The sequence below is a fragment of the Medicago sativa genome, chromosome 5 (assembly GCF_051527215.1).
Source record: "Medicago sativa cultivar Bolivia chromosome 5, Bolivia_mono, whole genome shotgun sequence".
In the NCBI taxonomy this organism is placed as follows: domain Eukaryota; kingdom Viridiplantae; phylum Streptophyta; class Magnoliopsida; order Fabales; family Fabaceae; genus Medicago; species Medicago sativa.
In genome coordinates, this window is record NC_140753.1 from 52,466,291 (window position 1) to 52,494,195 (window position 27,905).

At 33.2% G+C, this 27,905-nt stretch overlaps 1 protein-coding gene, 1 long non-coding RNA gene and 1 pseudogene across 2 annotated transcripts; all 3 read left to right on the forward strand.

The window, feature by feature from the left end:
* Positions 1-2,825: 2,825 nt before the first annotated feature.
* On the forward strand, positions 2,826-4,582 carry LOC146922910 (uncharacterized; annotated as a pseudogene).
* An 8,290-nt stretch (positions 4,583-12,872) lies between these two features.
* On the forward strand, positions 12,873-15,944 carry LOC146922911 (uncharacterized). Its single transcript, XR_015012637.1, has 2 exons — positions 12,873-13,311; positions 13,402-15,944. It is a non-coding gene; the product is annotated as an uncharacterized LOC146922911 (long non-coding RNA).
* A 3,299-nt stretch (positions 15,945-19,243) lies between these two features.
* On the forward strand, positions 19,244-27,905 carry LOC146922912 (serine hydroxymethyltransferase, mitochondrial-like). The gene is made up of 15 exons (XM_085715702.1): positions 19,244-19,333; positions 19,420-19,464; positions 19,549-19,635; positions 19,720-19,841; positions 19,942-20,018; positions 21,590-21,714; positions 22,681-22,773; positions 24,609-24,701; positions 24,798-24,995; positions 25,908-26,012; positions 26,166-26,231; positions 26,377-26,454; positions 27,058-27,169; positions 27,254-27,364; positions 27,450-27,905. Exons 1-15 carry the CDS (start codon positions 19,271-19,273, stop codon positions 27,596-27,598), a joined length of 1,524 nt encoding a protein of 507 aa, XP_085571828.1. The 5' UTR covers positions 19,244-19,270; the 3' UTR covers positions 27,599-27,905.

The window sequence follows — 27,905 nt, forward strand, 5'->3', positions numbered from 1 at the left end:
TGATTTTGGGTCTTGTTAACGAGTGCCCCCGGGCACTCTTTAAGCATCCCAAATTTGGAAATTATTCTTTTCAAAAGTCAACTATTACAATTTCTAATGCATTCATTACATAACTTTTCATATAAAACTTACCATTTAAAGTGCTTAAAGAGTGTCCCGGGGGCACTCGTTAACATTTCCCTTTTATTTTCAATGGATGGGAGAGTAATTTATTTATTTTTTAATCAATTTCAAAAAGTTAGGACAAAAATATATAAAAATCATTTTAAAAAAACACTTTGAATTTCCATTTGAGCTAAGTAGGGGGAGGGGTTTGGCGCACAACCTGACTCACTCCTAATTCTCAACCATCTCTCTTTCTAAGTACTTGCCATGAAAGGTGGGATTCAGAAGAGCGTGTTCTGTTTCTGAATCGTCGCATTTTTCCTCTCCACAGTCACAGATTCATTCAGGTTCATTGCTTTGTGAATTTTTTTTTGAACTTAATTTGTACTGTAACACTTTAGATTTCAATTTTGCTGAATTTGGACGTCGGTGTAAAATTAATATACACTGACCGAACATATCCATTAAGCTCCATGATTTTGCTTTATTTTGATGATGATTTTTAATTTTCTTGACTTTGTACCTCATTGCATCTATAATACGACCCTATTTATTTATTGATTAAATTATTACTAGCAGATAATTGTTACCATTGATGAAACTTTTCCTCAAGTTAACCAATAAGCTGGACCTAGATTATGTTATTGACTGTTATCTGAGTTTGAAAAAGACGGAAAAACATGAAGGATTTATTTGTTTTATGGCCTTTTTCCATAGTAAAAATTGGGTTTTGTTGTTATTGTTTTTCAGTATGTTGAGTGCAAAATACTCGAGCAATTTATAAAAATCTTTCTTGCAAATTGGAATTTATTCTCAAGTTGGTATTAGAGCAATCTTGGTCATTGTTGTCAAATATCGACTATAGAGGCGTTACAGAGCCATAGCCGTTACGTAATTTGGACAAAACATTGTTGTTTCGCGATACACAATTTAGTACGAGCTTAGTGGAACTTAAACAAACTGATATTCTATGTCGACAGCATTGATCTCGGTCTTGAAATCTTTATTCTCCTCATAGTTCCTTCTGTCATGGGTCTGCTTTCTGGTCCAACAGACCTTAAAACCCTTAAACGTCCTCTACTATGTGGTGTGATTCCCAAATTTCTCACTCAATTGGTAAGTGTTTGTTTCCTAACCAGCATTAAATTAGATCCGGACATCTCTCAAATCTGTTCAAGAATGGAGATCATGATACAACGTGAATGATATGATGGATGTTATATAGAAGTCAAATCTGTAATTATTTATATTTTATTCTAATACTTAATTCTTAATCAAATTAAATAAGGATACAAATCATGATGGTTACCCTAAATTTCTCTATGATACATAATACAATCAAGATATTATAAAACATTTTTCATAAATTTTAACACATTAGTCAATTCTCCAAGCTTGTTGTAGATGTTGTCTTCTAGTTGATCATTTGAACTAACATATCCTGTTATAATTTCCTTGTAGAGGATCAAGAGAAATCATATCATGATTAAATTGTTTGAGTGACGTTTATTTCTGTGCTTGTGATGAAAGCATTATAATTTGTAATTACAATTACAATCAACATGGACTTGGAATATTGTGGACAAAATCACCCGACTTTTCTTTCATATGTATGTCAGGTCTGACAGTTCTGAAATTTGCCAAAGTATTTGGTTTGACAAATTTCTACAACAATGCCCAAAGCTGAAAATCAGGTTTTCCCATTTATTGACAACTCTCTTCTAAAATATGATCAAAAGTTTCTCCAAATTGTTATAGAAACCCTAGTTCAGAAACCAGAGTCATACATATGCACATTGGGCTAAATAATTATTTCCATTCAACTTTACGAGGGTGGCAATTAGGGTTCAGAAAACAGAGAAAGAAGGGCAATTGTAAGATTCTAGCATGATTGGGAATTTTGAAAGGTAGAATTCCCATATACTTCACACTCTGATACCAGCTTGACTTGAGAAATGTTTTCAGAATGTTTTAGATGAGATTTTCTAAATTATTTGAGTAAATAGCAGTCAGAAAGCATGTTACGTATGCATGTGTGTGTGTGTAAACAAATACATTTTATATTTAAAAGATAATTAATAAGTATGTCTTCCTGCGCATATGAACCTATAGATACATAAATATAGTTATTAATAATACTACTATTTCCAATTCCAGCACCAAGGATATTCAGCAGCCATATGAATATATGATTGAATGTGCTCAAACAATTTGATCGTGATATGACTTCTTTAGTTACTAAAGCTGAAGATGTTTTTGCAAGCTAATACTTTTGAAGGAAAAAGGGCAAAATTGAACAATTAGTTCTTGATGGAGGTTCTTTAAGCAATGCACCTAGATTTTGAAAACAAGAAACAAAGTGAAAAATAGATTATAGAAGACATTCTTGTAATAATTAGTGAAAACATATCAATGGAAAATGAAAACATAAAACTAACCAACGGAACCCAAATTTTGGATCAAATACTGTCCAGCAGGTCACCAAGTTGTTCCTCAATTATGTTCTTACCATCTAACTATGGAGAAAACTAATAGAAAATGAGTAGCCTTAGTTAAAGAAAAAGGAAATATAGTTGTTATACTCAGAATTGCAAATTTTTATTTCCTCGCTTAATAGCATAATTAACTTTTTTTGAATATATTGACTTGTAAAGTTATGGATTGTGTGGCTTTTGTCTTTCAGCTGATGAGAAACGATGAAAGCAATGGATCTGGTTGCATGGGATTTGGAGTAGCAAGGGGAACAAGTTGGTGAAGGCAATTAAATTGGTGAAGCCTTGCAAGCAGTTTTGTTCATAATAACATTTCCATCAAGAAAGCTATTTGCCGGGTTATGTAATAAATTTAGTGAAAGTATACAGTATGGCCTTGAAAATTCGCTCATTTGTTTTGTCTGATGATATCAGTGTTATTGACTATGGTAAGTCTAAGGGAACATTGTCTAGAAAATGTTTCAGAAATCGCGTCATGGCTGTTTTGAAGTTCAAAACTTCTAGTTTGACAAGTAATCTACGGCATTCTGTAAGATTCCCCAAAGATGACTTGAGTAAAATGGAATCCTTGCCCAATGGGGACCTTGACAGACAGCTGCAATACAGCTGCAAGACGAAAGTCCTTGACAGACAGCTGCAAGACGAGTGTTATCCCAATGTAACTACATACACTATGTTGATTGATGCAACATGCAAAAAAAGTGGAGTTAGTAAGGCAATGCAACTGTTTGATGAGATGAAGAGCAGAGGATGCAAACCTGATGTGGTTACATATAATATTCTTATAGAAGGGATATGTAATGAAGGTAGATTGGACAAAGCAATTAGATTATTAAAGAACTTGCCATCCTATGGTTGCCAGCCTGATGTAGTCTCCCATAATATTATTTTGGGTAGCTTATGTACCAATGAAAGATGGATGGATGCTAAAAAATTATTGGCTAGCATGTTTCGCAGGGGTTTTCCCTCTGTGTTGTTACTTTTAATATCTTGATTAATTTCTTGTGTCGAAAAGGCTTAGCAAGTAAAGCTCGTGATGTCTAGGAGACGATGTCAGGGCATGGTTGTACTCCTAATTCCAGGAGTTACAATTCATTGCTTCGAGGGTTCTGTCGTGAAAAAAATATTGATAGAGCAATTGAGTACTTGGAAATAATGGAATCTAGGGGTTGTTCCCGAAAAATATATGGACCTATAATATCTTTCTAAGTTCATTATGCAAAGATGGGAAGGTTGATGATGCAGTTGAGATACTGAGCCAACTAAGTTGCAACGGGTGTTCTCCTGTTCGAGTTACTTACAATATAGTATAGCTATTGATGGGCTTCTGAAGGCGGAAAAAACAGCGCGTACAGTGGAATTCTTGGAAGAAATGTGCAGAAAAGGTCCCAAATCTGATATATACTTATAACACAATCATTGATGGGCTTTTAAAGGTGGGAAAGACCAAACATGCTTTGGAACTCTTAAAAGAAATGCGCAGTAAAGGTCTTAAACTTAATATAGTTACTTACACTTCACTAGTTCCGGGACTCAGTCGTTAAGGGAAGAATCACGAAGCAATCAAGTTTTTCCATGACATGGAAGGATTAGGTGTTAGGCCAAATGCATATGCACTTACAACTCAATCATGACAGGACTCTGTAAAGCTCGGGAAACATGCCGTGCTATTGATTTTCTAGCTTATATGGTAGCAAAAGGATGTAAACCTACCGAGGCTACATACAACATTCTTATAGAAGGTATTGCTTATGAAGGATTAACTGAGGAGGCTTTGGAGTTATCAAATGAGTTGTACTCCAAAGGAGTTGTGAAGAAAAGTTTGGTTGAAAAGGTTGCAGGCAGGATGTAGGTCAAAACATCAACAATGTAAGTCTTATCCTACTAGGTGAGACTGGCTACTGAGCTACATAGTTTGGTTTATCCTAATATATTGGGCTCTAAACTTTTTTGAAGCATTGAAGATCCAGGATAAAATTTATTTTAATAGTACTAAAGGCTCTTATAGCCAACTCTACCTATTAGGATATGGTTTAGGTTCTACTGTTGTATGAAAGGGATTTTGTTATTGATGCATAAATTTTGTTTATGATAGAACATTATGATGTAATTTGATCTATGTAGCCGACCTCATTTAGTGGGATAAATCTTTGTTGTTGTTGTTGTATGCATAAATTTTGTTTAGGGTATTTTAATGGCCACTGGTCACTAGGTCTAGATTATGGATTTTTATTTTGAGGGAGGGCAAATGGTTGTCAATTTTTTAAGTACGTTCTTTGCTTTTATCCCAACATATTTAGTTATAAAGTAAACTTTATATTTCTTGAGCATATTGGTCTATTCTTGTCCTTCGATTATGTTTGGTCTTTAGTGAGATAGGTTTCAAATCTAGTCCTGTAAGATATTCTTTGGGTGATATTTTGATAATTGATTTGCTTCAAATTACGTGATGATTCCCTTTTTTTGGTGTTAAACCATCCGATTCTTAGGAGAAGTGGGTCCTAGTCATCTGGAGTTCGGTCGAAACGTAAGTGATGTCTAACCAAAAATATTACACGATGGTTCACTAAACGAGAGTTTCGGTTTCTTTTGCCAAACTAAAGCAATCTTTAATTTAAGCTAAGAAATGGAAGAACGTGATATATCAGTCACTGTAGCATTAATCATAGTTAGTGCCCTGGGACTAGGTTCTAATTTAATGCATTATATGGTCAATGCATTGCATGCATGTTAATAATAATATACCTGTGTTCCTTCACTTGGGTCTTGCAGTATACAAGTAATGCAAACTTTCAAACATTTGAGATTAAGGCTTTGTTATTATTACTAATTTTTGGTTTTCAGACGAAGTAAGCTATTGTACTGAGACATGTGTAATCTATGATAAAAACTTTCCAGTTCATGTTCCTTAATCGCATCATGTGTTTGGTTTGAGAAATATCTCCTAGATGCATGTCTGGTGACTTGATTCTTTGTTTTTTTTTCTTTAACAAGCCTTGATTCTTTATACTTCTTCTTTGAGTTTCTTATCATTATAAGCCCTAATTTTTTCTTGCCTCTTAGGTAGAAATAATGATCAAAATGTTTGTTTCTATGAAAGACTTTCTCTTGTTTCTAAAGTGATGAGAGTTCTATAGAATTTCTCTGTTTCAGTTTCTGCAGATGCAATCAAAATTTCTTGAATAAGAACTTTGCAGAAAGTTCTACATATAGATGTACTTGATATAAAATTGACCGCACCACCATTTTAATTTATTTGGTACTTGGGGATTGACCATGTTATTCCGATTTAAGGATTTTTTTACCCTCATTTTCCCAACAGTTTGCAAAGGAACATGTGAGGATGCATACTGCAATGTTCACTCTGAATCTGTATTTACCTCTCCAGCTTCGAAGCTTCGAAAAACAAGTATGTTCAAGTTTGAATTGTAAAACAAAACACTTATATTCTTGTTGTCACCATGTATATCTAATTATCTATCCTCTTTTTGGATGGTCGGCGAAGGTTTCACTCATGTTCCATACCAAAATATTCATAACCTCGGATCTCAAACTACGGGCAATTATAACTAGGAGTTACTTTCCACATTCTTACTTCTGAAAAACTTCACATGATTTCGGAAGTGTACTTCTCTGAAAACAAAATAAATGTTCTTTTATATGTGTACATCTAAATTCATGTTGGGGTGGAAAAGTTTGTTCCCTTGCAACTATGTAGCTTAAATCTAAATTGATGGACTTCATGGAATACAAATTGAACTTGACAGAAATAGATGTAATTTTAGGTAGGTGGCTTTTTGTCTTTAAACAAAACTTATAGTTGCAGTTCTTCAAAAACTTTTTAGACTGTTTTCATATATTAAAATAAGACATAAAAGACATGAAATGTTTTTATTAGTATTTGCTAAATAAAAAAAACATAAACAAACTCTTAATTTGTCCAGATGTCTTATTCTGCTATAAAAAACAGTAGGCACATAGTGTGATACTTGTCTAATATAGAATTTAGATGAACTACTACTCCAAATTTAGAAACATTGACAAATGACAAATTGGCGTCGAGTATAACTGGGGCCACATAGTGTGATAGCGGGGTATACATGAAACGCTCAATTGTCCAAGACTGAGAAAGATGCCAACATATATGCTCATATAAACAATATAGTTTCATATACGTCACATTAATGTTTGGCCACCAAGATTAATGGTACAAGTTCTGTCTCCTTCAAATATATATTCTCTTCCAAAATAACCTATGGAGCTTTACATACCCAACCCTCGTTAAAAAATGCTAAAAAAAAAAAAAAAGAACACACGTTTGTTTTGTACACTTTCATCTACTTGTTGAAATTTAGACGTGTCCTATTAAAATTATGTGAGATGAACGTGATTTAGGGGGTTTCATTTAAATTTCAATCAACATGTGAGAGTGCATTCAAAAGCTTACGTTAAAAAGTGTATTATTGACACTTCTCTCCCAATTTTAATATTAACATTATTAATTATAATCACATTTTTTTTAATGAACCCACATCACACGTGTGTGCACTTGTTCGAGGAGCCTTCAACATTTAAATTTTTTTTTTAAAAGGAGGAGCTTTTCAACATTTTTTTTCAATAGAATTTTCAAGAACAAGAAAAACACGGTTCTTCATTGATAGACAAAATTAAGATCCTATCTTTTTGGTTGTTTAAGGCAAAAAAATGTTAATTTTGTCTATGAATATCAAATCTGGTGGTGACTTACTTAATTCTGCCTGGGCATTACTTAATTTTTGTATTCTCTTTTATTCCGTCTTTTGGACTAAAACTGTGTAACTTTGGATTATGTTCATGTACTCCTTGTGCTAGGCAGGATTCTTTTTTGTTCTAATATATACTCCCTCCGTCTCGGATTAACTGAGTCATTTACTAAAAAAAAGGTGTCCCAAAATAACTTAGTCATTTCAATTTTCAATACTACTTTATCATTCCCAATTCAATATATTCCACTTTTTCCCCTTTTTAACTCTAATTAATACTACTTACATCATTCCCAATTCAATATATTCCACTTTCCCCTTTATTTATACTTCCTCCGGTCCTATTTACAAGAGAAAGTTGACTTTTTAGATACATTGAATAATTTATGTATCCAGTCAAGAATCTAAACCAAATACATAAATTATTGAATGTATCTAAAAAATTAATTGTCTCTTGTAAATAGGACCGGAAGGAGCACATTTTTCTTAATAAGTGAAATGAACCAAGAGCTCAATTAATTCGGGACGGAGGGAGTATCATTTTGACTCATTAAAAAAACAATTAAAGGTCTTCTCTCCTAAATTAAATACTAAATACGGTTGGACACATGACATGACTAATCTCTTTGGGTCTATAACCAACCTCTTTTGCCAAACCCAACCTTCATTTGGTTATCCATTTCATAAATGTCCAGGTTAACTAGTCTAAACATTAAATTAATGTCCTCAATTATTAACCTATGATTGAATACGGAAAGAGTTCTGATTCTGGTCAGCTATTTTTTTTTTTGTACTTCCTGATTCCATGCAAACTGTTGTGAGCCCACCATACTTTACCCATTTAATGAAATTTTTACTGTATCATTGCAGTATGAGATTCTTTTTCCATACAACTGATCCATTCAAAACGACAAACATAGATTCTTCATTTTCATACAATCTTTTTCAACCCCAAAAGCTTTTCATCTTTTGACCAAAATATTTCATAAATTATAGCACTATTGATATTCTCTACCACACACTCAAAAATCAAAGGCATTCTATTCAAGTTTAATTTTCCATGAAGCTTTCTCAAACTAATGGAGAAAAATTCATCACCTACTAGAAGTTTTACACTTTCATGTTGGGGATGTTTCAAATTGAAGCTTCCTTGGACAAAGAGAAAAAACACTTGCAACAAATCAACTGGTGGTTTTGGTTATGATCCTTTAAGCTATTCTCAGAACTTTGATGAAGGTTTGATGGAGGACGATGAAGAATCGTGTCGTAGATTTTCAGCTAGATATGCAGCACCTTCATGTTCAATTAAATCTCTCAAGTAAATATGATTAAGGTATGGACGTAGGTGATAGTACCATTTCATGAGAGGAGATTGTACAATTACAATTAAGTGAATTATCAAAATTAAATATTTAAGTAATATGCAATTTTGATCTTTATTCTTGTATATTGGTAAGTGTATTTTGAACTATAAATTTGTGTTGGTTTGTTGACCAACACATGCACAAGGTTTTAAATTTTTAATAAACTGGCTGACCGTAATTGTAGCTATCATGAAGGTTTTTGTCCTTGACTCCTACCTATATATTCATTTCTTATGTCTTTGCAATTGCATTCATATTAATTTGACTGCAATTTTATGTGATATTAAGAATCTTGACTCAATTTTAATTGCGATTAAAAACTTGTAAATATGCATGTGTGAGGATGCTTGAACTTTTTTATTTTTTGAAAGATTAGGATGCTTGAACTTGTAACAATTGATTCTTGCTTTGAAAATTATTTTTGCAGATTGAAGTTGTAATTATTCAAGTATCATTAATTTGAACTATACTTTTGATATATAAATTAGAGCAATAATATTCAAACATTTATTTTTTTCTTGCAATGAATGAATAAAATGTATAGATAGTTAATCACTAACAAAGTGGTTGATTCAGGTGAATAAATAATAGAGGCATTTAAAAAAAAGTTATTCATCAAAAAAGATACGGAGGAAAAAGTTATGTGTCCATGAAACATAGATGCATCAAATGCTCCTTCATTTTGTCCAAAATAAAATTGTGGACACTTAGATATCTTAAAGTTTTGTTGGATGGATATGTGTCAAACATCCAATAATCCTTTAGTATCATATCATATTTTTATATTTAATTATTCTAAAACAATTTAAATTTTAAATTAATTATACCCACATGCATAAACTCAATGGAGAGGAATACATGATCACTTAGCACCAAGTTTTTTTTTCTTTTTATTGTCTGTGAGTTGTTATGGAAGTTCTCTTCGATATTTTTGTCTTCTCTTGGAATATCAGAGAGGTTAACAATAGCAATACCAGAAGACAATTAAAAGACATGATCCTAAAGTATCACCCTACTTTTCTTATCATCCTTAAAACACATGTACCTTTTGCTAGACTGCCCACCTTTTGGACAAACAATAATTACTCCCCTGTCCATATTGTGGAGGCTTATGGGCATTCAATATGAATTTGGCTCCTTCATCACACTATTGCCACAACTACTACAAGCATAATTGATTCCAACCAATACTCTATCACATTCACCGTTATCTTTGGTAAAGCTTCATCTACTTGTACATGTGTTTATGCTAGCCCTAAACATGTGTTTATGCTAGCCCTAACCCATCCTAGCTTGCACAACAATTTTTGGAACTACCTAACCAACCTTAACCAAACCATTATTGGATCATGGATGCTTATATGTGATTTCAATGAGACTCTCCTTCCTAGTGACCAACGAATATAATCGGAAGAGTAGTGGGGAGATCTATTATTTTAAGAGGGGGCAATCATTAAAATATCAAATATTTAACAAATATAATCGGAAGAGTAGTGGGGACAGTTGCTCCAATTTCTCCCACCTAGATTCGTGCATGTTACAATCACAGTTGTATATGTATCTCACTTTGGTTCCAAATGAAGGAAAAAAAAATGTTATTATACATTAATGATTCCCATATTTGAGTAAGTAACACACATTCTTATATGTATAATAATTAGCATGTGAAAGACAATTTTTTTACTAATTAGTTAATGGAAACATTTATATCATATACAACTTGTCAAAGGGGTGCATGAGATAAAATGGGATAATAGTTAGTAGATTTCTTAATTTATGTAATTTGAAATGACCTTCATTGAAGCGAATAAGCAGGGGCAGCTCCTCTCATATCTATGAGGTAGCCTTGGTGGCCTAAAAAAAATAGTATAGATAAATATCATTTGATCTAAATGTATTAAACAAAGTTTACTGCAACATCCCTAAAAGAAAAAAAAGTATACTGCTACAATTAATCAACAAAAAGATAAGCTTGTTTGGTGCAGCAAATAGTCTAAGAAAATACAGTTCATTTAACAATAAACTAATTCAATGAGTATGATTAGGGATGAGAATAGGCCAGGTCGGACCAGGCCAGGCTTTGATAGACCTAATTCTGGCCTACGAAATTTTTTGTAAGCCTGAGCCTGGCCTATGGCCAGTCATAGGCCTATTATTTTTGGCTTGACCTGACCTATTTAAAAGTCTGACCTGACCTGAAAGCCTATTTACATGACTACTTCATATTAAAGTCATTAAATATTCAATTTTGTCTACTTCTAAATAGGCCAAATTGGCCTTAAAGCCTATTTCATCGCAAGGTCTGTCTATTGCTATAAGGCCTCAAAAGACTATTTCACTATAAGGCCTCAGAGTCTATTTAAAAAGTCCATTATTTACGTTTTTTTCTTGATTTTTATTCTAATATAAATTATATTTTAATATAAATAAAAAATAAATTTTAATAATATGCATAAATAGGCCGGCCTACCAGGCTTCGTAGGCATTTTTTGATAGCCTGAGCCTGACCTATTTACTTAAATAGACTTTTTCAAAAGCCTAAGCCTAACATTTTTCATAAACAAGTCAGGCCAGGCCGTAGGCCCCTGTAGGCCAGTCTGATCTATTCGCAACCCTAAGTATGATGCTAGACCTGCGCCATTAGTGATGAGCAATTGAAGCACTTGGCAAAAAGCTAGTCTCATGTAATGTCAAGAGAAATGTTAAAAGCTTGTACTAAGTAATCAAATAAAGATATGAAGTAACTTACATAGGCACACTTGGCACAATAATAATAATTTGGCTTAAACAAACTTCAACTTTAGTAAAATTAATTCAAAATTGCATTGTCACCATCCCACCACCTAAGTTGTATAGTTCTTTGCTTCATCTTTATTGTCCTTTGATTTTGTGTTTATATTCAACAAATTTGTTCATTTTAAACTCATCAAAATACCTATGAAAATGATCCAAACAACTAAAAATCTTTCACAAGAATTTTAAATACTATTATATTAAGGGATGGAGGAAGTGATATTTTTCCTATGAAGATATGAGCACACAATATGATAACTTCATGGGAAATGCTAACCGGTGCCTCCGTGGCACTGGTTAAGGATATGAAAAAGGAAATTATATAGTTGTTAATGCATTGAAATTGTGTAATTAATTTATAATAAAGTAAAAAGCAGTTTCCTTTTATGGTAATAGTTCCCTTTTATGGTATGCTTAATCAGTGCCCGAGGGCACCGGTTAGCAGGACCCTAACTTCAATTATACTGTGTTTGATTGTATAATTGTTCTAGGAACATAATAAAAAGGGCAAGAGACATGACAAAAATTAAAAAATTTATCTAAAGTAAATAATTTTTTGTTTGCCAAACATCGTAAACGATAAACAAATTGCTCAATATCACAAAACTTTGGCATACCTTATGTTGTGTTTTTGTTTCGTACTTACTTTTAACGGATCAAACACACCCTTAAGATGCTTGTTTTTTACGTCACTTAACTTTTCAAATGACGTTCAACATGTTATTTACTATATATATTTAGTTTTCCACCATTTCACAAACTTATCACAATTATGGCATCACCTTTTCTTATCATTCATGGGTGTAAAAGGAGTAAGAATGTCCATATTTTCCTTAAATTTATTAGAAATTAAATACTACATCCGGTTCTCAATATAAGAAGAAAAAACAAAAAATATTAAAATCAAGACGATCATTAATTGTTGCCACTTTTTGAACGTGTTTACAAATATACTCTTATAAAAATTTGTGAAGTATTAAATATACCCACTAATACTATTAAAAAGACAAATAAAAATTTGTGAAGTATTAAATATACCCACTAATACTATTAAAAAGACAAACATTACATGAGGGCTAAAAATGTCTTTTATATAATAAATACGCCTTAAAAGTTGTGACTTTTTCTTATAAATAAGAATATATATTTTTTTATTTTTAAAGTTTTCGGAGGGAATATTTTTTTAGTGTAAACCGAATATCATTCACGCAAACAACTGCAAAAACTAATCCCTTAAATTTTGTAGGATTCAAATCAACTAACAATTTTTAGGTCACTTTCTCTTTTATACTCTTATTGTGTTTTATACTCTCTATTTTACTTTGATTTTGATAATATCTATCTATATGTGATTGTTCTATAAATAGTTTATCTAAGGAAAAAGATTGGTGAACCACTCTTTTGGTACACCCTTTTGGTACACCCGCTGATGTGGCAGGGGTAGTTTGGTAAATTCACGTGATAAGGGGTAGTTTGGTAGTTTCCTTCACAACCACATAATCTTCTCCTCTTTCTATCTTTCTAAGCTCATTCTTCCATCTCTTCTTTTCCCTCAACAACTACGACCTCCTCCCACCGCCGCCTCTCTTGTCCGTCATTGTCTCCACACACTCCTTTTTCGCTATACTCCCTTTTTTAGCAGACTGTTACCCTTCTCTTCTCTTGTCCTTAAACCCCAAAACCCCAAACCCCATTTCTCTCTTTCTCTGTCCACCGTTACACCATGACGGTCGTAACCACAGCCACCGCACGCACCAAGAGGATCGTGAAACTCACTCTCGCTCTTCTCGGTCTCGGCTTCAATTCCTCCAAATGGTATTATTACATTCTCTTCTTTCTCTATGTTGTTGATTCTAGAATTGGGGGGTTTAAATAGAAATAATTAAATGTGTTGTGGTTTTGCAGTAAAACCGCGGCGAAGATGGCGGTGGCGAGGATTAAGCTGTTGAGGAACAAAAGGGAGGTTGTGGTGAGGCAGATGAGACGCGACATTGCGATGCTTCTTCAGTCTGGTCAAGTTGCCACTGCTCGTATCAGGGTAATTTTAGATTTAGACATGCACTTAGAAATGAATAATGCTGATTTTTAGAATAATTTCATTATTCATGATAGTAAATTGTTTACTAAGTTTTGGAGAATTGATTAGAATAATTAGATTTGTTCCAACAATGTTTTGCCATTGCAAACCAAAACTTGAGGGGTTTTGCTATCACATTCACGCACCAGACGCAATATTGACACCGACTCATAGACATAACTAAATAACTTGAGAAAATAAAAATTATTCAATGTAATCACATATGTCGTATTGTGTGCTAATAATTCGAAAAAATAGAAGTGATTGAACGTAATCATGTCTAGTGCTGCATTTTCATCATGGAACCAAACATGATTGTGTTAATTGTATAGAGTAGAGGTAAACATGTCTAGTGAATGTTATGTTTTAAGTAGGGAGTGGTTTTGTGGTTAGAATTTGATGACTGAATATGGTATCTTTTTTTTCTTTTTTGATAAGCACAGAGTAGAGTATGTGACTCAGTATATTTATTTGTTTGATTACTTATGTGTCAAATTTGTTGTTTCTTTAATTTCATTTTGTTTAACTTAATAGAGGTGATATAGAAAATTTAGAAAATTTTCAGTGCTGAGTTTGTGGAAACAAGAGTGATAAATATAGACATTTATGCAATTTCAAAATCACTTTCCTAGAGTTCGTGGAAGGTGAATGAAAACCATGTTCTTGATGTTAGTTTACAGACTGACTACATGTTATGTACAGTAAATTATTCTTAAGAACTGCCCTTCATTCTACAAAGATAGAGCATTTGGTGTGAAAGTGAAAATTATGTACATAAATTTCTAATTTTGTACAGAACTTTATTCTTAAGAATGGTGCTTCATTTTGTCAAAGATAGAGCATTTGGTGTGAAATTGTGGACATAAAATTATTCTTAAGAATGGCAAAATGAGATTTGATACTTATAGTTTTATGAACATTTTGCTTCTTACACGCTTTGAGGTTCTTCTTATGTTAATGCTTGCATTTGATTGGAATTGCATATGAGTTTGGGATTGTAATTTGTGTTGGTTAAGTGCATCTATTTTTGAGTTTTTTTTTGTGTAAAACATGTTATACATAGAAGATCATTCACTTCTCATTGTATTGTTTGTTAGTAAAAACTCACAAGTTTTCCCCCAATTATTTAGTCAGATTTTTGTTGATCCTCTAATTAATATGACGTAGAGATTGTGCCAAAAATTCTTAGTCAAATGCCGTTAAGTGTCTCTCAATTCGGGTTAGTTTTCCTAAAGTCTGTAAAAGGTGGATGTATGTTCACCTCTCACTCATGCTCATTATTCAACTTTGATAAGTACTCAGATTTATTCCTTTCAAAGAGAGCACATAGACAAGTAGTGAGAAAGAGACAAAATCTATATGAAAATAAAAATTGCACCTCCGGGATAAAACATGGTTCAGTCATTCTCAATCTTTTTTTTAGTAATTCACATCTCACACAGGGTAACTCATTTGAAAAATAATGGTGAATTCTAGCACAATTTTTGTTAGTTTTCCTAACTCGGATATAGAAAGTTATACAATAGTTCACATATGAACCCTGCATATCAGTTAAGATCCCGCAAATTGCCTCAGATGTAGGCATTGCACAGAAAATACGCGTAGAAATAGTGAGAAGGAGACTAATTGGAATGAAGAAGTTTGTCAAATATAGAAAATTATTCACATATAACTCATGTTATAAGTACTACATGTATGTTTTAGAGGATTTCAGTTTTCCTATTTCTGCAATTGATGATCATTGGTATGAAATTGAATAGCAGTTTCTATAAGTTTCTTGGAACAAGGTACATATGTTAATGTGATTGTTGTTGGTATAAATTGGACCCGTATGTAATTTTTCATTTTTGGAGTTGTTTTGTGGCATATTTTATTTTGCATTTGATAATGATTAGTAATGTGTTTGTTGTTTGGGATCAAAAAAATTAGTTGATTGCAAGAAGACCCAATAACTAACACTTCAGGTTTTTAATGATGACAATGAGCAATATAAACGATTGGGAATGGAATTATAATATTACCCCTTGATCTGGAAGTACAAACTGAAAAGAAGCTTCAATTTAGGTTGTTGTTAATTGTCATGACTTGATATACCCAAGGTGAAAGATAAGAAAGATCTTGGAATCATGAAAGTCAAGGTCTTGTATTACCAATTTAACAAAGAGGAGGGATTGGTTGTACTAGAAGAAAAGATGAAAAGTGTATGGGAAGGACCATAACATGATATAGTGGCTCAAGAAAGAATGAGTGATTCTTTGATAATTGACAGATTTCTTTGTAATGTTTTAACTTTGATGTGTAATATTAAGGTATTGTAAACATTCCTTATTTATTGTAAATCAATGGGAAATTTATCACTGAAATATCAAAAGATATAGATTCTATGTTTCTTGAACTCTTAATATCATGTGAAATAGTGATAAAAACAATTTGGTCATGAAAATAAAATGTGGTTACACCTTTGTTAAAAAATGGTTAAACGCATATCATTTTTGGATAGTTTTCCTAAAGTCTGTCAAACAATGAAGATCATGCACCTCACTTTATTATCATTAAACAATGAGTAAATAGTTTAAACTCGAATACATATATCGCCTTAAAATGCCTTAAAATGATATTGTTTTCACTACATTTTATCACTTTTGATATTTCAGTGATAACTCGCCTTAAAATAATATTGTTTTCACAGAAAAATTATGTATAACCAAATATTTGAAGTGTGTAACCACAATTTTACAAAGGCATAACCATGTTTTTTTTCTTTCATGTGTTTAAAACTAGTCGTGAGACATTCTAATTAACGAAAAAATGGTTACGCCTTTGACAAATTATGGTTATATTGTTCGTTTATTTGGTTATCTGTAACTTACATGTGCATAAAAAAAAAAAAAAGCAATTCAAGCCAATAGTTAGTGAGACATTCTAATTTACGAAAAAATAGTGGTCACGCATATGTAAAAATGTGGTCATACAGAGTATATATTTGGCTAGTTTTTCTTTCCCAGGTGTAAATAATATCGTTTTAGGCGAATCGAACGCATAATCTCATTTGATCATTGCACTAAAAGCATTTCCAACCATAAATAACCTGTTTTACAATCGGCAAGTTTATCATGCCTAAGGACGGACAAGTTCTAATTTCTGAAAAAATAGTAGTCATGCATTTGTAAAAATGTGGTCATACAGGCCATATATTTGGCTAGTTTATATTTCCCAGATGTAAATAATTTCGTTTTAGGCGAATCGAACGCATAATCTCATTTGATCACTGCACTAAAAGCATTTCCAACCATAAATAATATGTTTTACAATCGGCAAGTTTATCACGCCTAAAGACGGACAAGTTCCAATTTATGAAAAAATAGTGGTCACGTATTTGTAAAAATGTGGTCATACAGACCATATATTTGGCTAGTTTTTATTTCCCGTATGTAAATAATATCGTTTTAGGCGAATCGAACGCATGATCTCATTTGATCACTACACTAAAAGCATTTCCAACCATAAATAACCTGTTTTACAATCGGCAAGTTTATCATGCCTAAGGACGGACAAGTTCTAATTTCTGAAAAAATAGTGGTCATGTATTTGTAAAAATGTGGTCATACAAGCCATATATTTGGCTAGTTTATATTTCCCAGATGTAAATAATTTCGTTTTAGGTTAATCGAACGCATAATCTCATTTGATCACTGCACTAAAAGCATTTCCAACCATAAATAACCTGTTTTACAATCGGCAAGTTTATCACGCCTAAAGACGGACAAGTTCCAATTTATGAAAAAATATTGGTCACGTATTTGTAAAAATGTGGTCATACAGACCATATATTTGGCTAGTTTTTCTTTCCCATATGTAAATAATATCGTTTTAGGCGAATCGAACGCATGATCTCATTTGATCACTGCACTAAAAGCATTTCCAACCATAAATAACCTGTTTTACAATCGGCAAGTTTATCACGCCTAAGGACGGATAAGTTCTAATTTATGAAAAAATGGTGGTCACGTATTTGTTAAAATGTGGTCATACAGACCATATATTTGGCTAGTTTATATTTCCAGATGTAAATAATCTCGTTTTAGGCAAATCGAACGCATGATCTCATTTGAATTCTGTCCAGTAATTCTCCACCCTCGCACAACCTGACAAGAATAAGAATATCTCATTAATTCGACATAAATTACTGATTTAACAGTTGTATGTACTACCTAGCTGCAAAATCGGTTCATGTTGTGAACAATATTGAAAACATGTACTTATGATGAAGTCCCTTACACCCATTAACTTCATGAGAACATAAATCAACCAGTTGATAATGAATAAAATCCTATCAAGACTGAAAGCAATTTTCAGATATAGTTGTTTCTATACATACTTCATCACAATGTACACGTTATTCACATCCTCAAATGCATCATAAAACTTGACCAAATTCCTATGTCCAGATAAGGCCTTCAACATTTTCCCCTCTCTCCTCACATCTTCAATTGTTATTGCTGAAGTCATCTGCCATATGAAAATAAGTTAATCGCAATAAACATCACCACGCAAAAATTACAATGCGAGATCGGGAAATGAAAAAGAACTTAAATCAAATCTCAATTCATGTTGATATATGTCATAAAAAAAATAAAGCGACAAACAACCACAACATAACAATAAGTAATTCCCCCACCCCAAAATTTACTCTCAGGCACCAATTTGATTGTTTAGAGAATAATGAAAAGTTGCAGGAATATAGAGTAAGCTTTAGTTCAAGCTCGTCCTAGAAACATCACCCATCAAAGCCCAAGTAGCTAAAGTAAAAGTTCTAAATTGTCTGATTCCTATAGAACGTTCAATAAAGTTAAAAATGTACAATTCTTGTAATGTTCATCAATAAAAAAGGTGTTGTTTGTTCCCTTTCTCCGTGATCTCAATTTTCCTCTCATATATGCTACACTCCAATTCAGTTTATAAGGGAGTTGAAAAACAATTATAAATACCCAGGTTGGGTATATGCGTTTTTTTACCAAGGTTTGAACGTCGTCGCCGTCACCTCTGCTCTACCGTCACCGGCCATATTCCGTTCTCAGCGGCGGCCACGAGATCTGTGTGTAGAGGTGGCGAGGGTGGCGACGCGGCGGCGGTGTGACCGGAGAAAACGGGATGACGTAAGATCTGAGTTTGTGAAGAGGGAGGTGGGTGGGGGTTGATGGTGGCCGACGGTGGCGAGGAAAAGTGGGAGAAAAGATGATGAAGGAAAGAGATGGAAGAGAGAGAGAGAGAGAGAGAGAGAGAGAGAGAGAGTGAAAGACAAAAATGCTGAGTTTATTTTGTGTGGGACCACTTGGACAAATGTCAAAATTGTATGTGGGGGTTTGAGGGTGTTTGCCACCTATGGTGGTATGTGTATCACTGCTCTCTATCTAAATAACTACTCTAATCTAAATTTATAGTGGAACCAAATCTAAATTGGAGTTGTAGTTAGTAGGCAGTCCAGGCCAAGACCACACCTGTTGATGTCACGTCCTGCACACTTTTCAACATTTGATTACCCCACACTCTTGCATAAAATATACTCCTACCTAGTCCTACAATACAAAATCAAAATCACCACCAACCACGCTCACTCACGTTCCACTACCGCCAACCCATATAATAATATACCCACACACACCAACCTCCAACGCAATTCACCAAACACAAATCACAATGGCCATGGCACTTCGCAGACTCACTTCCACCATCAACAAACCAACTTCTCTCTATCGCTTGGTATGTAAAACTTCTTCTCATAATCGATTAAATCCGCATTTTCATTTTCTACCTTTCTTTTATTCTTACGTCCTGTTTGGTTGCAGTCATCTTCTCTCTCCGCTCAACACACTCACAAATCTCACCCCGATGTAAGCACTTTTTTTGATCGAATAAGCACTTTATATATGTTTCATTTTCGTATCTATTTTGATTGAGAATTTTGAAAATTGCAGTGGATTAAACAACTCAACGATCCTCTTGGTGTAGTGGATCCTGAGATCGAAGATATAATCGAACTTGAAAAAGCTCGTCAATGGAAGGTGGAAAGATCCAAGTTATATATAGTGTTTTTTTTTTTTTGAAGAACCAAACAGAGATTAACTTTTTTTTTTTTTAATGTGCAGGGACTAGAGCTTATACCTTCAGAAAATTTTACGTCGTTGTCGGTGATGCAAGCGGTTGGATCGGTTATGACGAATAAATACAGTGAAGGTTATCCTGGTGCTAGATACTATGGTGGAAATGAGTATGTTGAGTTATGGATCTGGTTATGATTGTTTTGTTTCAGGTTCAGAACTTTGTTATGGATTGATTTCATGTTTGTTTTGCATTTGTAATTTGATAAGGTACATTGACATGGCTGAGACTTTGTGTCAGAAGCGTGCATTGGAAGCTTTTGGGTTGGATCCAACACAATGGGGAGGTACATAAGTAGAAAAACATTGATGCTGCAATTTGAGTTTCTTTAGTCTCGAAGAATTTGGGAACATTATATATTTTACTTGTTCAGTTCATTTGTTTTTTGGTTCATAATTTTTGCTATTTCCATGATAATTGCGAAGCATTGCCGATATATTAGTCTATAGAAGGTGAATTAGATTAAGTGCTTTTATATCTTGTGTTTCTTGATTAGTGATTACAACCTATGAAGCATTGACACAAACTTGGACCCCGGATACGATAATGACACGTCGACACTAGTGATAATTTGAGAAAATGAATTAATTGAATGTAATCACATTTGTCGGTGTAGTGTCAATGTCGGATACTGGACATGCCTTCGATTAGAAGTGTCGGTGCTAGATTACAAGTGTTTACATTAGAGTGTATTTGTTTCAGTTGCTAAGAGTGCATTTGACATATAGGGGGGAATGAAACACAACATCACACGTGGTTCTATTCAATGGTTTATGCATTTTGAAAACAGAACAAAACAGGACATGATATTAAAGAAATGGTAGATCTTGGGGTTCCATTAAAAGAATGCAATCAACAAGAACATAACCAAATAAATTCTATGTTTTATTACCTAAACCTTAAAATAAATGCTAACAAATGAATTTCCTTAAAATAAATGCTAACAAATGAATTTCCTGATATAGTAATCATTTCCTGTGTTCAGATGAACATTTTGAGTGACTTTTATTGTAAAACAGCTGTCTTTGTAGTAGTAAATATTCAGTAAAGTTCATTTATTTTCTTCTATTCTCCCTTCTTCTTTCTCTCGTTATACATATATTAGAAAATATGATTGCTCTTGCTCTTTTATAATTTATAGGGTTCAGTACCTCAGTTTCTGGTCAACTGAAAGTAATTATTTTACTACTAATGGAACAAGTTTCAAACTAATTTAGCTGTTGAACACTTATGTGGTGAACATCTGAAATACCAAAATCAGTAATTTATATTTTAAAGCTGCTTATTTTTTTCTTTATTCATAAAGGAATTAGTAAATGCTTTTGGTTTGTCATTTTGCTATATTTTTAGGTTAGATGTTTTTTCATCCCTTTTATAATGGTTGTGGAGAATCTTATTTTTTCATGACCTACTTGCTGGTTTTTTTTTTGTCAATATGATCATGCGTGATGGTTTCATCGTACTGTTTCCCCTGCTGTAATCGTCAGTTTTCCCTTTGCAGTAATATATCTATTGTTAGTAATTTGTTTATCAAGTGATATTCCTTGTGAAGAATTGATTTACTGGAGGGTTGTCTCATTTTATCTTTGATTAAGTACTTCATGTACTTAACATACAGACAACTTTTCTGGAATAAAAATAAATATCAAACGTAGTCTCTCTGCGGTACTAATTTTGCTTATATAACTAGAATAATTTTTTCCTCCTTATCCTTGTTGCTCTGCTGGGTAACTTACTTGTTATTCTTGTGGTGAACTTGTGCTATTCTTCTATTAGATAATTTATTTTCCTCTGCAGTATAGGCGAACAAAAGTTTTTTGAAGAGTCTTACATTATTACACACTTTGCTTTTGACAGTCAATGTGCAGTCATTATCTGGATCTCCTTCTAACTTCCAAGTTTACACTGCTTTATTGAAACCTCATGAGAGAATTATGGCACTTGATCTCCCCCATGGTGGGCATCTATCACATGGATATCAGGTTAAGTTCTGCTTTTGATCATCAGTTGTGGTCATTGCACATGTTGCCATGAGTTGACAACCATAGAAAGTCTGCACTAGCCACTAGGACATGATGAATGAATGTTGAAGTAAAGTAGACACTTACACGTGATTGGAATATTGTCCTTTTTTTGTTTTCATTATTTAAGTAAGAAAATAATTCATCAAAAAGGAAAGAATTTTAGCCAAAAAACAAAAAGGAAAAGAGGTCAGTTAAAAAATGTCTTACATAGGAAGTATGAACAGCTATGATAAAAAATCCTACAAGGAAGCTATGAAAACAAGCCTTTTCCATAAATTATGAGGGAGAAGGAAATTCAAATGTCTCAAATCATATACCAGCCCAATAGACTAGTGAATTGTGATTAAATTAGTTCTCTTAAATTTTCTTTCATAGATTTAAAAAGGACCAGAAGCAATCTAATAACATACCAATAGAGCCAAGACATTTACAGAAGTATCCGCATCTCATAAAATTGAAAAACATATATATTGTATATAAATTGCAAATGAGATGACTCCTAACTCCGGTCTCACTTGAAGACCCCTAATTTACCTCACTCACAATCTTTCCTTGCAATGCCATCTACTAGTACATTCTCTTAATTATTTTACACTTGTGTTGGTACTTAGTTTTGGGATTTTTATAGACTTGGTAGGCTAAGCCAATGCAGAAGTTTTTCTCTCTCCATGTTCTATGTCAAAATGGCTTAATATTCACATCTGATGCTTGATATATCCACTTTCCATTTTCCTGTTAAATTGTTGATATATAACTTTTATTACTAAGTCATTTTCTGGAGCAAAATTCAACTCTTGCATGCCAAAATGATGCAATTCCGGAAATTCTAAAGAAACACAAATTTGCATTTATTGAAATTGCTAGAACAATGTGTATCAAATTTCTCTGTGGACAAACTTTTATTTATACTTTTTTATTATGCAGACTGACACCAAGAAGATATCAGCTGTATCTATATTCTTTGAAACAATGCCATACAGGTTGGATGAGAGCACTGGTTATATTGACTATGACCAGGTAGGCAGGTACCATTGTATTTCTGTGTTGTGGACATGTCGTTTTTAATCAAAGAGATTCTTCTAATTCTAAGTAGTTGGTGTTGTTTTTATTTCAGTTGCCGTCACCTTTATCTTTGCTAATGAGCTCAGTATTTTCTCCTTCCATGCATAGTTATAGATTGTATTGGCAGAGATTATGGTGTTTAAATAGTTGGACTATAAAATGTCGTAGCAATTATGAATTTTTAAGATGAGGATATTGACCAAGCTGCTCCCATAGTTAAGGCATATGGTAGGGAGAAGGGAATGGTTACAGATGATTGAGAAACTTGTGTGGGCATGGAGGAAAGGTTTGTCATCAGCTCGTTGTGGCTGTTTTGTCACAAAACAACCTTCGTTAGAGATGTGATGCAAAATCATCCATGGTTCATCATTTAATAGTATATGCTGTTGGGACACGTATCAGAGCTTCTGTGTACAAGTGATCTAGTGTTTGATCTTTGTCGTCCCTGTTCCTCTTATGGAAAATTGAATTTCAGCAAACAAGGTAGGGTAGCTTGTTCACTTTCCCTGTTTCAAGTCCAAAGAGCACTTGGATGAGGATGAGAGTATCAGAGATGATGCCAATATAAACTCATTCATGTATCGTCACATGATAGAATTTTTTTTTTAGGATAGTTGGTTCATGAAAAATTGGTTATATGACAGGTGGTAACAGAGGGGAGAATTGGGTTGTGGGAAGGAATTATGGATTAAGAGAAGAGAGATATCGTCACATGATAGCAAAAACATTTAGGATAGTTAGTTCATGAAAAACTGGTTATATGACAGGTGGTAACAGAGGGGAGAATTGGGTTGTGGGAAGGGATTATGGATTAAGAGAAGAGAGTGGAGAATCAATCAAAAACTAAAATAAAGGTTTTGGGTACTTTGGGAAGAGAGCTCAGCAAAACCTATATGTAGGTCTCTCTCCTTTTTTGGTGCAACTAAGAGGCATTTTCTCTAATTCTAGGAGGGAGATTCAATTTTTCTTTTTTAGCATTGCAAGTTCCAGATAGATTTCAAATTTAATTAGTTTTTTTCATGAGTTTATTTTGTTGAATTTTGAGGAATATAGCACCAGGAAAAAAAAAATCAAATGTGTTCTTCACATAATTTATCATTATTTAATCTTATTCTAATACATGCTTATTGAGATAAATTTAATCATTTTGTTCCCAGGTTCAAAATATTTTGTCGCCTTAGTACCAATTGCCATGGTAGTTAAAATCGATTTTAATCTTAATATACTACGATTTTGCGATTATATTTTCCCTCAGCAATTATGAGTATAGAAGTCTTATTTTGGTGGAATCCTCGCCTGTATATTCTACTTTTCTTTGGAAACGATTCTACGATTTTGGTCGTGGTGGTGGAACTACAAAAGGCAACTTTAGTTTTTGGTTTGCGACCTATGAGTTTGATTTAACGTTTTAATTACCTAAGTGTTAAGTTTTAATTGCGTAAGTGTTATGCAACTATGCTATTATGTGAGCTATGCTTATGAATTTAAATTTACACAAGTATTTCAAGTGTAATGTAAGGTTTTTTCTTTTATCATACTTACTCTTTTATATGCATTATATGGATTTGTGTGCATATATTTGAGAGTTATGAATTTTGTATAATCTTACTATTAGTGTTACATTTACGATTTAACACACCCTTAACGATTTTGTGTAAATTTAATCATTTCAAGCCTAGATTCAATTTTTTTTCCAGACTAGTAGTTTATTGCCAACCTTAGTTTTGTATAATCTTTCATTCATGTGTTTAAACATGTCTTTTATAGTTTGACTTATCTAATATCTGCAGATGGAGAAAAGTGCTGCACTTTTTAGGCCAAAATTAATAGTTGCCGGTGCTAGTGCTTATGCCCGTCTTTATGATTATGCGCGTATTCGCAAGGTAAGTTATATCCGAACTGATTATAGAAACTTAGATATTTTATGTACATAACAATGGAGTTCTGATATGGTATCTTTCACACATGAATCATTTTAGGTCTGTGATAAACAGAAGGCAGTTATGTTGGCTGATATGGCACACATCAGTGGATTAGTTGCTGCAGGTGTTATTCCTTCTCCTTTTGATTATGCAGATGTTGTAACAACCACAACACATAAGTCACTTCGTGGGCCACGTGGGGCTATGATATTCTTCAGGAAGGGTTTGAAAGAGATAAACAAGAAAGGGCAGGAAGTAAGATTTAAATGCTAAATTTAAATGTTACTAAAATTCTAAGGAAAAAGGAATTAAAAATCGGGTAAAATACCCCCATCCCCAACAAAAAACAATGAAAAAAAATAACAATCATAGGGATTTACCAACTTCCCTGAAGTTGTTTCTGTTGTTACTTAATGCTTGTGCAGTTTTATTTGAAGGGAAGCCTAAATTTTCACTTACATAAAAGTTAGCTTTCCGATAGTTACAGTAGGATTTAAGTGATAAGTAGATAGATAAACAAGCTTTAGGTGTGTTTAAGTGATAAATACACTAACTCCCAACGGTTTTGGTAATAAAAGAGAAGTCTTCATTTTTGTGATGGTAAGGTAACACATACGTATGTGCCTTATGTTTCTTGGGTTTTGCTTAAAATGTAACATATTCACTGAAAATCAACTGTGAGGGGAAAGAAAGGGCTATACTTAAGGAAGCCAAATGTATTTTATCCCCAAAACACAAGTTCTCTATTTGCTAGATAATGTTTATCAATATTTATTGAGATATTAGGTTAATACTTTCTAAAAGCAATTTCACAGTATTTTGGGTTTGTCTAGATCCACATCTGATGTATACTCGAGCAATCATCGTCATTTGAGCCAACTTTTGGGGTTGAACTAACCCCAATCCATTCTTGATTTTTTACACAATTTCATAGCCGATGTCAGTCATGATATTGTGTGTGATCAACATTTGTTGAGTCTTGGAACATTTATGATCCATATGTCCAGTCTTGACTCTTGAAGGTGTAGGGTGTATTTTAAAATACATCAATTGGGTATATGGGCAAGTAGCTTTTGGGGTTGAGTTAGGTTCAGTTTTTGTCCAAATTCTATACTTAAGTTAGTTCACTTGAACAGAAATTTCATTGGCTCAATTTCATCCTGACAGGTGCTGTATGACTACGAAGACAAGATAAATCAGGCTGTTTTCCCTGGACTTCAAGGTGGTCCTCACAATCACACTATTACAGGCTTAGCAGTTGCATTGAAGCAGGTTCTTTATTAGACTAGTTGAAGAAACTACAGTCATTTAAGTTTTTTTTAGCAAATATATACTTCAGTGTAAAAGGAAAAGTGATCCTTTTGTGCATATTTTGTTGTCTGGCTGATGCAATATCAGTTTTTTTCTTCATTTTTGTTCATGTAGGCTATGACACCGGAATTCAAGAATTACCAGAAACAAGTTCTTAGTAACTCCTCGACATTTGCACAGGTAAACTGAATGTGTTTTCTACAATAAACAGCAGTGCCATATAGAACAATTGCTAACTAGATATTAGGTGTATCTTCTACTGATTGTTTAGCCCGGCAAATTTTTTACTGTTATTGCTGACTTTGATATGTTAATTGAACTGCAGAGCTTGTTAGAGAAAGGATATGACCTTGTATCTGGTGGAACTGAGAACCATTTGGTGTTGGTAAACTTAAGAAACAAGGTGAATGTTACAATTCTTGTCTTAACATTTCTTGGTAATATTTTCATCTCAAATAACTTTTGATTGTGCCATTTTGTTGATACATTTCTATAAAACTTACGAACATGAACAACCATATATGCTGAGCTTGCATTTACATGGAGTGCTGAGACTCTAAAATCAGCTATTGCATTGAGTACAGTACAAAGCCTCATTCTTTAATAGTAGGGTGAAATAGGGAACAATGTGACTTATAGTTGCACGAGTAGGTTATTTTTAAAGAAAATAATCATGAGGGACATTTATACAGTAAATTGAAATCCTACTTTACCAACCAAACTTGAAGAATTTCAGGCCTTAAAGATTTGTCCAACCTTTTTAGTTTTTCCAGAACCTTCAAATTAATCAACAATCTGTTTGTTAAATGGCCAATTTATTTTATTGGATGTTTACATTATTTAAATTAACTCTAGATTGTAAATATGTTGATATTGATATTGGGTTTAATTTGGTTTGTATTATTTATATTTTGCAATATTGATATTGGGTTTAATTTGGTTTGTATTATTTATATTTTGCAATACATCAAAGGAACACACCGTCTTATGCTGTTCCATTTGACAGGGCATTGATGGTTCAAGGGTTGAGAAGGTGTTAGAATCAGTTCATATAGCTGCCAATAAAAACACTGTTCCAGGAGATGTGTCTGCAATGGTTCCTGGAGGGATCAGAATGGGTACAGTCTATCAGTAACCTTTTTATATGCCTATTGGTGGATCTGTAATTACATGTTCATTGCGGTTATGTTTTCGTGATTCAGGAACCCCTGCTCTTACATCTAGGGGTTTTGTTGAGGATGATTTTAAAAAAGTAGCTGAATACTTTGACGCGGCTGTCAAAATAGCCTTACAAATTAAGGAAAATTCTAAAGGTTGATTTTACATTCTTGCACCATACCTTCTTATCTTGACTCACTTATGCTGGCTCACTCACGTTGTTGATTAAATTAAATTCAGGCACAAAGTTGAAGGATTTTGTGGAAGCTATGGAGTCAGATTCACAAGTTCAATCTCAAATCGCTGATCTCCGCCATGAAGTAGAAGGTTATGCTAAGCAATTTCCCACAATTGGTTTTGAGATAGAGACAATGAAGTATAAGAAGTGAAGATGACTACGGAGTTAGTTTCTTTTGGTGGAAGTTTATGGAATAACAATGTTGCTGAAAATATTCGTACTCTGGTCTTGGAAGAATTTGTGAATTATTTTATGAAGAATGGTCAGGTGCAGAAAAGGGATCAATGATATGATAATAAACCATCTATATGGTTTATCATTTTCTTTCAAAGTTGAGAATAGATATTAATTATTTGGAGTTGAAAATTGCTTTTGTTGATCAATGTTGTAGTGCTAAAGCAAAACTGAAGTTGAACAATTTTGGATTTGTTATTTTCTCATTTGTATCATAATTTTTT